Source organism: Microtus ochrogaster, chromosome 21 (genome assembly GCF_000317375.1).
Source record: "Microtus ochrogaster isolate Prairie Vole_2 chromosome 21, MicOch1.0, whole genome shotgun sequence".
Lineage (NCBI taxonomy): Eukaryota > Metazoa > Chordata > Mammalia > Rodentia > Cricetidae > Microtus > Microtus ochrogaster.
Window position 1 is genome coordinate 4022888 of NC_022022.1, and position 8386 is coordinate 4031273.

At 49.6% G+C, this 8386-nt stretch overlaps 1 protein-coding gene across 2 annotated transcripts in view; it reads left to right on the forward strand.

Moving 5' to 3' along the window:
* Positions 1 to 7458, forward strand: part of Tuft1 (tuftelin 1) — a 46649-nt gene extending 39191 nt beyond the window's left edge. For both annotated transcript variants that reach the window (XM_005357012.2, XM_005357013.2), the window contains 4 exons: positions 3077 to 3182; positions 3903 to 3986; positions 5280 to 5380; positions 5914 to 7458. In XM_005357012.2, the coding sequence (XP_005357069.1) occupies positions 3077 to 3182; positions 3903 to 3986; positions 5280 to 5380; positions 5914 to 5977 (355 nt within the window). In that variant the 3' untranslated portion in view covers positions 5978 to 7458. The remainder of the gene's footprint in view (positions 1 to 3076; positions 3183 to 3902; positions 3987 to 5279; positions 5381 to 5913) is intronic.
* Positions 7459 to 8386: the final 928 nt, after the last annotated feature.

Consider the following 8386-nt stretch of genomic DNA (forward strand, 5'->3'; position numbering starts at 1 on the left):
AAAAAAAAAAAAAAAAAAGAAAGAAAGAAATCAAGAACTACCTGCTGTCCTTGGAAACCTGTAAGGATTACTGAGAGTTTTCTGCTTCCAAGGTTAGAGGGTTTGACAAATGTCCTCTGAGGAGAGGGGCTCAGAGGTGTCAGGTCAGTAGGACCCACAGAGCAAAGACTGCCTCCTGAATCTTCAGGACCGGATAAGATGTTGACAGGGCATGGTGGCACATGCCCATAATCCTAGCACTTGGAAGACTGAGGAGGATTGCTGGGAGTTCAAGGCCAGCTTGTGCTGCAGAGTGAATTCTGTCTCTAACTAAACTCTTTCTGGGTACAGTAGTGGTGTGGTCTGTACCTGTTACCCCAGGTTCTCAGGAGGCAGAGGAGGAAGGACCATGAGATCTCGGCCAGCCTGGGCATTGTAACAAGGTTTGGCTCAAAAATAAATGAACAATAAACAAAAACAGTTAGATCTCAGGTCTGATCACCCTTGTGTAAGTGACCCTTTTCAGGCTCAACAGACATTACCTGAAGGGCCAAGATCAGCAGAGTCACAGCCCCCCATCTGAAAATAGGGGTATTTTCTCTTCTTTAGGACAACCTGGGCTTGACCTTCCCAGCATGGAAAATTCGGGCATCTTTTTATTGTAGCGCCCTTTCTGGTTTGCGTTCATAGCAAAGTAACTTTAGAAGAACAGTTGAAGCTGGGAGTGGTGGCTCATGCCTTTGATCCCAGCACCCAGGAGGTAGATACAGGTGGATCTCTATTAAGTCGAGGCCAACAAGCTCTACATATGAAGATCTAGGTCACCCAGAACTACATAGTAAGACCCTGTCTCAAGGGAAAAAAACAAAAGCAAAAAATGGGAAATTGGAAATCGTCTCTACTGAATATTGAGTCTTTTTTTTTGCTATAAATATTCTACATCAGTTTTTTTCTCCTATCAGAAATCTTTTTTTATTATTTTTTTCTATTCTCACATATATTACATCCTGACTGCCTTCCTTTGCTGAGTCTCTCCTCTTCCCACCTCCCCCTCCCCCAGATCCAACCCCCTCTCTGTCTCCCCTCAGAAAAAAGCAGGCCTCCCAGGAGCATCAAGCAAACATGGCATAATGCGCTACTTGGTTGCCATTGGTCCCCCAAACCAACAATGAGCAGTGGTTGTATTAGGTATCCTAAGTGATGTATAGGTAAAGTGTAAGGAGGATGCAGAGGACATATGCAAATACTAACGAGGATCGGAAGCCCGTGAGGTGGACTTCTATAACCATTCCACCTTGCATGGGACATACTCAGGGCAGACTAAGAGAAGAACAAGAGAAACAGCGTGAGGTAATCCCAGACTAAGGCTCTGGAATGGTGTTTGACCTGTGCCCTAGTGTGGAGAACCGAGAGTGGAACTTAGAAGGCTATGGGGCACAGGTGCGTGGTGGCTCCACCTCAGCCTGAGTACTCCCCACTTTCCAGCAGTGTGCACTTGTCTTCGGGCAGAACTGGGGGTAGCCAGTGCCTGTGGCTCTTCTGGATCCTCTGGGCATTCTCAAAACTAAGGAAAATTCCCTCTGCTCACAGCATTGCGACATCAGGCAATTTTCTACCTCTCTCTTGACACTGATCATGGGTCTCACAATCTAAACCTAGTCTAAGACTATCCAGAGTTGATTTGGGCCTCATGCGTCAAGAGCTCAGTTCTACCTCCCCTCAGCTGACAGTCAAAACGAGCATGCTCAAGGACACCATGTACCACCTTCCCATTACCTATGCATCAGGTGGGGTGCTTCCCAGTTGCTTCCTCAGGTCAGGAATTTGTTGTAGTGGCTCCTGGAGCTGACGAAACAATGCTGTCAGGTTTGTAAAGGGTTCAGGTAAAGGGATAAAGCGGCACATGCGGTGAGATCCAGAGTGCTCCGCACCTGTTCCCGGGGAGTTAGCATACGCTGTCCTCCTGACGTGTGTGCCTATGCGTTTCTGGACCCAGGAGGTCTTTGAACACTTTGTCCAGCGTGCAGGCAGGGTTGGTCTCTCCCCCTGAGTTTGGAGAAGAATTGAAGTTTAACTAGCCCCATCCTGCAACTATGTACAAACCCCAGCCAACATTCCCTTATTGTACCTAAGACACACTTGGTGTTTCTGGAGGTTCTAGGCATCTTGTCAGGAGCTAGGAACACATGGCCAAATACTGTATAGTGAAACATGGCCCATTGCTCCTGGGCTTGGAAATTTATAAGGATTTGAGGAATACTCTGTTAAAAATTAAGGACAGCCAGTTGTGGTAGCGCACTCCAGTAGGATTTGCTGAAGGAGGCAGAGGCAGGAGGATCATGAGTTCGAGGCCAGCCTGGCCTACAGAGCAAGTTCCAGGACAGTAGGGCTACACAGAGAAACCTTGTCTTGAAAAAAAACAAAAACAAACAAAATTGACCGAGGAGCTGGAGAAGTGGCTCAGACACTGACTTCTTCCAGAGGACCTGGGTTCAATTCCCAGCGACCATATGGCTCCTCACACCTGTCTGTAACTCCAATTCCAGGGGATCCGACAGACATACATGCAGGTAAAACACTACTGCACATAGAATTTTTAAAAATTCTTAGAAATTTTTTAAAAATGTAATAAGAGCAAATATTTCTTATTGAGGATCTTGACTTTGTTTGCTTAGAATAATGTAAGTTCCTACTTAAATTTTTAGGGCAATCAGAAACTTATAACACGCAGGGCAGCCAACTTTCTCCTGACTTTAATACTGAAAAAGTTTAGTAATAATGTTAATAAAAAACCAGAAACCTGCCTCTGATAAGGCATGCTGATGCGTGTCTGTAATCCTCGCACCTTGGGAGAGAGGCGAGACAACACCTGTGAGTGAGTGCAGAGCTAGCCTGCCGGGTTCCAGGCTTCTCAGTGTGGTCATGGTCTCTGGGAAACAACAGCCGAAACACAGCACTCTGTCCCCTAGTGGCGTGCACATGGCTTAGCTGCCTCGTCCTTGGACTAGACATCTCTAAAGGGCAGACCACGGAGGCCACAGGGACTCACACTTGGTGGCAGTGTGACTTCACCTCGCCTCCTGGTCTTTGTCCCCAGGACTGCTGCTCTTGAAAAGGAAGTGGCTGGGTTTCGGGAGAAGATCCACCACTTGGATGACATGCTCAAGAGCCAGCAGCGGAAAGTTCGGCAGATGATAGAGCAGGTAAGGGGGTGTCCCATTTTACCTGTCCTGTGTTCACCCCAAGCTTGTGCTTTCATTACCTGTCCCCTGGGCAGCTGAGTTTAAAATTGTGCGTCCCGTGAGCAGCATGGGACGTACATGGAGTTCAGGTATTGCGCTCCTATCCTTCCCTGACATTGTATTTGCATCTCGTTTCCCACTGCGAAAGGAGAGAGGCTGCTCTCACCTATGCTCTAACTCTTTCCTGGCAAATGAGTAATGGAGTCCTAACAAACCAGTTATCTGTGAAGATCACCGTCTCGTGCCTCCTGCAGCTCCCAGCCTCACTCTTCTGCCTGAGCTTTAGCATAAGGTTCTTCTCTTTAGTGTAGGGTCATTTCCTCCCTTTGGGCCAGCTCCTTTTACATGTGTCTTGTTTTCTGCCATTTCTTATTGTCCTGAACAGCAGCTATGATATGATAAGCACTCAAAGAATGTTTCCTAGACGAAAGAATAAATAATTTCACTCTGCAGAACTCAAGGGTTTTGCATCGTCTGCTGTGCACTTTGGATTTAAGGATGGCACTTCTCACTCTGCCATCCTTGCTTCTGTGTTCATTCTTAGAGAAACATCAGTGAAGCCTTGAGCGGAGCAAGCTCTCCTTTTGACTCTGCTGGCTTCCCTCTAGCCAGGGTGGAGTTTGGTGAGTGTGAACTGAGTCTCTGCAGAAAAAAAAACCCATGTTTCTTATGTCTTCGCAGCTCCAGAATTCAAAAGCTGTGATCCAGTCCAAGGACGCCACCATTCAAGAACTCAAGGAGAAAATTGCCTATTTGGAGGCTGAGGTTTGTGTATGGGAGAGACCCCAACAGGATAGGCTGAGGTCTGTATATGGGAGAGCCCCAACAGGACAGGCTGAGGTCTGTGTATGGGAGAGCCCCAACAGGACAGGCTGAGGTCTGTGTATGGGAGAGCCCCAACAGGGAATTGAGTTATGGGGAAGCCTGGGCACAGGAAGGGGCTTGGTTCTATCTAGCAGCTGCTTTGAACCGAGTATCTGAGAGTGTTGCTCTATGGTCAGTTGGATTGTAAGCAGCTAACAGTGGCAAGACCTGTCCCTGCCGAAGGGCAGAGCCTTACGGTACAAACCACCCACCGTGGCACATCTTGACCATAAGAACTTCGCTGACAGTGGAGCCAGGCTTTGAAGGAAGAGGGCACATTCTATAGTTAGCATCTCCTCACAGTTCTGGTGATGGGCTCAGTCAGCATCAGGGTGACTTCCTGGTCTATTTCCACTTGGCTGCCAAGCCCTTCCCAGCTGTTGACCACCTGCAGATCATTTTGCAGTCCACTGTGTGATGTCTCTGTAATAGGGGAGGCAGACGGGAAACGGTATTTAGAGAAAGTATTGTCTAGAGTTAAGATAAAATATGTTGGAGAAAAACAAAATTGTAAGGACTGGAGAGATGGTTCCGGGGTTAAGAGCTTGGACTTAAGTTTAGTTCCTAAACCGGGCGATGGTGGCGCACGCCTTTAATCCCAGCACTTGGGAGGCAGAGGCAGGCAGATCTCTGTGAGTTCGAGACCAGCCTGGTCTACAAGAGCTAGTTCCAGGACAGGCTCCAAAACCACAGAGAAACCCTGTCTCAAAAAAGCAAAAATAAATAAATAAATTATAAAAAAAAAGTTTAGTTCCTAGCATCCACATCTGGCAAGCCACAGCCACCTGTACATTCAGCACTGGGCATCTGGCACTTCCTTCTAGACTCCGAAGGCACCTACCTGTGTGCATGTGGTGTGCACTCACACAGACATACAGAGAAATAAAAAGGAGAAGTCAAAACAACAGCAAAGAAACTACAGATATTTAAAAACTAGGCTGTTGATGAAGGCATGTGACTATGTCAGCTGGAGACAAACTCTGGATAGGAAATGTATACGGAGGAGAAGCCAGAAGTGAGCGGTGTTGCTGCCTTAGTGAGGAGCCAGCATTGGAGGCAGAGAGTGGTGTCTTGTGATGAAGATGAAGAGAGAGGTGCTGGTAGTCATGGAGTTAGCGGGAGCGTCCATGCAAATTAATGGGGGCGTGTGGCAAGCCAGAGAGGCCCGCTGCTGTAACCATGCTTGCCTTTCAGAACCTGGAGATGCATGACCGCATGGAGCATCTAATAGAGAAGCAGGTCAGTCATGGGAACTTCAGCACGCAGACCCGCGCCAAGACGGAGAATCTGGGCAGGTGAGTACATGCTGAGCGTGGGCCCGGGCAGGATGGAGAGAGAGGAGTAGCTTTGTAAAGCCTTCAGTGCTGAGGCAAGGAAGACGGAAGCCCCGCCTCCTGCCCCAGTCTCCAATTTGAGATCATCCGGCAGGCCACTCTCTAGCCCAGGACCACGCATGACTTGTGGAAGTATATGAACCCCTAAGAGTGCGAGTAAAATTTATTTATAATATTTACATATTGCAAATTTGTACATATATTTGCACATTTCTAGAGGAGGGTCTTTTGTTCCTAAGAGATTCACAGAAAGGCCCCAGTCTAGGAAGAAGATCAAGAATGTCAGCTGTGTCTACTCTCGGTTGTTTAACTACCCATCCTTATCAGCCACCATGTCAGATAGATATGTCGTGTCACAGCTGTTCCTCCAGGTAGACCTCGGGAGATGAGCCAGCACCGGGGTGTGGTATTCCAGAGGTGCCTTGGGTGGGGGGAGGGCGGCTGCGGGGTGGGAGGCAATAGCGCCGCCTCAGTGTTCACTCCTCTCTCTCCAGTGTCAGGATATCCAAGCCTCCCAGCCCTAAGCCTATGCCTCTCATCCGAGTGGTGGAAACCTGAGCTGCGGGAGACGCTGGGATTCCCTTGCTGTCGCTCAGACCTGCAGAGAAGCCCACCACCTCTGTAGGCCGTTGATACCGACTGACTTCCCGACCGAACCCTGGTAGCCCCAGGTCTTGGCTCATGCCCCAGGCTCCTATCCTCTGCTTGCTGGCAGATGGAGCAGAAGAGTCTGTCTCCTCGGAACACTGCAGGCCTTGGGAAGACATTCTCCTGCTAGCAGGAATAGGACAATATTCTTTCTCCCAGTTACTGTCTTTCTGGGTAACCGCTTCCCTGCTGTGTACACTGGAGTCTCGCTGCCCCGAAGCCAGGCCCTCATCACCTCCAGAGAAGTGACAAAATTTGTCTCAGCCCCCAAAAGTTGGAAGCACAGCTGTACAGCGACTGGAGAGTGTCCTGAGGGAATGAAGTTCCTTCTGCAAACAAGGCTCAGTTCTTAGCAACAAACTGTTTGTTTTTCTACTCGGCTCCACCCTGTGCCACACTCTCCTGGGCCTCCCACGGACAGCCAGTGTGGGGTAGCTGGCCAGGCCCAGTCTTAACCAGAGAGCCGAAACTAGACAGCCTTGCCTTTCTAGGGACAAAGGAATCTACCCTCAGGGAGCAGGTTTTAGCAGGTTCTTCAGGACCAGGAATAGTTCTTGCGACCTCACTCCCCTGTGGAAGCTCCCAGTGTTCAGGTTTTCCCCTGTGGTATCCCACCCCTGTGGTATCCCACCCCTGTGGTGTCCCACCCCTGTGGTATCCCACCCCTGTGGTATCCCACCCCTGTGGTATCCCACCCCTGTGGTATCCCACCCCTGTGGTGTCCCAAAAGGCACACCCCAGTCTTCCTGACCTGGAGCTAAGAACCACTTCCTCATCAGTCCGAGCAAAACTGTCGCTGTATTTATTTTGCTAAGTTATTACTGGTTTTGCTTGCATCTCATAGCTGATTTAATACCAGTGTTCCACAGTCTTCTGCAGAGCTGTTTGGGCATACCTGGCCGTGGGGAGAGCATTCTGTTGGCTCCTTCCCTCTAGCTGCTGCTTTTCATTTCTCCCTCCTGAGTCAGTTTGTAATTCAGGAGGCTAGTGTCTGTCCCTAAGTGTGTGCTGCCCGGGGAACAGGGAAATCATGCTGTTTCAGGGGCAGGGGTGGGATCTTCTAACCTCTTCACCCAGAACAGTTTCAATTCCAGTCCCAAGTGTCCCTGCAGCTCAGGGTGTTTCCTGTAGTGTCCTCCAGTAGTCTCAACAGCACTCCAGCACCTGAACGCGGGACCACTGGGACAGCTTTAGTCTCACAACCAGGAGCCTTAAGTCTGTGTGTTTCTGTGTGTCAGGACCAGGCCCAGGGCCTGGTGTGGTCTCTACAGTGTCCTGAGACTTCAGTCTCTACAGAATGAGGGTGTTGAACACCATCTCCATGCCCCTTCAAATTCTTTTCCTGTCTGTGACACAGTCATTGTCTGGTGACTTCAATAAATTATGCTAACACATCTCTTTGCCCCATGGGCCTGGCCTGGTCTCCTACGCCTTGGAGAAGATGAAAGAAGGTGGCATCCTGTTGTCACCATCTTTCAATGTAATACAGCTCCCCCAGACTCTGATGTATGGGTGGTGTGGTATTTAGAAAAGCTACAGTCACCAGGCCCCGTTTTGACCTAACCTTAGCTTTGACCCCGTTTGGGGGCAATGACCTTGTGGGATCCCTGAACTTAGCCATTCTGTGCCCTGATTTGGAACAGCACTGCACAGGGTTATGGGGGGTGCCAGTCACGGCAGAGGAACATGAGCAACCTGCGCCTTTGCAGAGGTGAGCAGATCCCTGGAAAGACTGACTACAGCTCTGCAAGGGCTTATTCGTTTCTGGCAATCTCTGGATAGCATTGGGTTAGTATAGTGATTCCCCCCCACCCCTTCTGTCAGGAAGCCAGTTGGCTGCAGGGCCAAATAAGACATAGCTGAATTTACACAAACCCTGCTGGGCCAAGGAAATGGGAAACAACACCCTCCTGTTGCCTGGCCCCTCTGGTTCCCCTTTCTCTTTCAGTTGAGAATGTAACTTTTCTTCCCCTGCTTCCTCAGCCGATTGACCACACGGGCACCCAAAGGCCCTGGAAACATTCCACCCCACATCTGGATTTGCTCCTGACTCCTGGGTTGTTCTTGCCCTGGTAGTCTTGCTTGGCACAGGTATATCCAGACTGCTTGTCCCAGAATATGAACAGGCTGGAAGCAGGGTGGGGTTGGCAAGGGTGCCAAGAAGACTGGCCTGGATCGGGGTGCTGAATGGTTGTGCTGCCTGCAGGAAAGGGAGGCTCTCCCGCAGGGAGGAGCAGAGATGTGGCGTGCAGATAGGAGCTGGGCAGAAGACGTTCTGGAGATCAAGAGCAAGGCTCTACGATTTATTTAGACAAATAA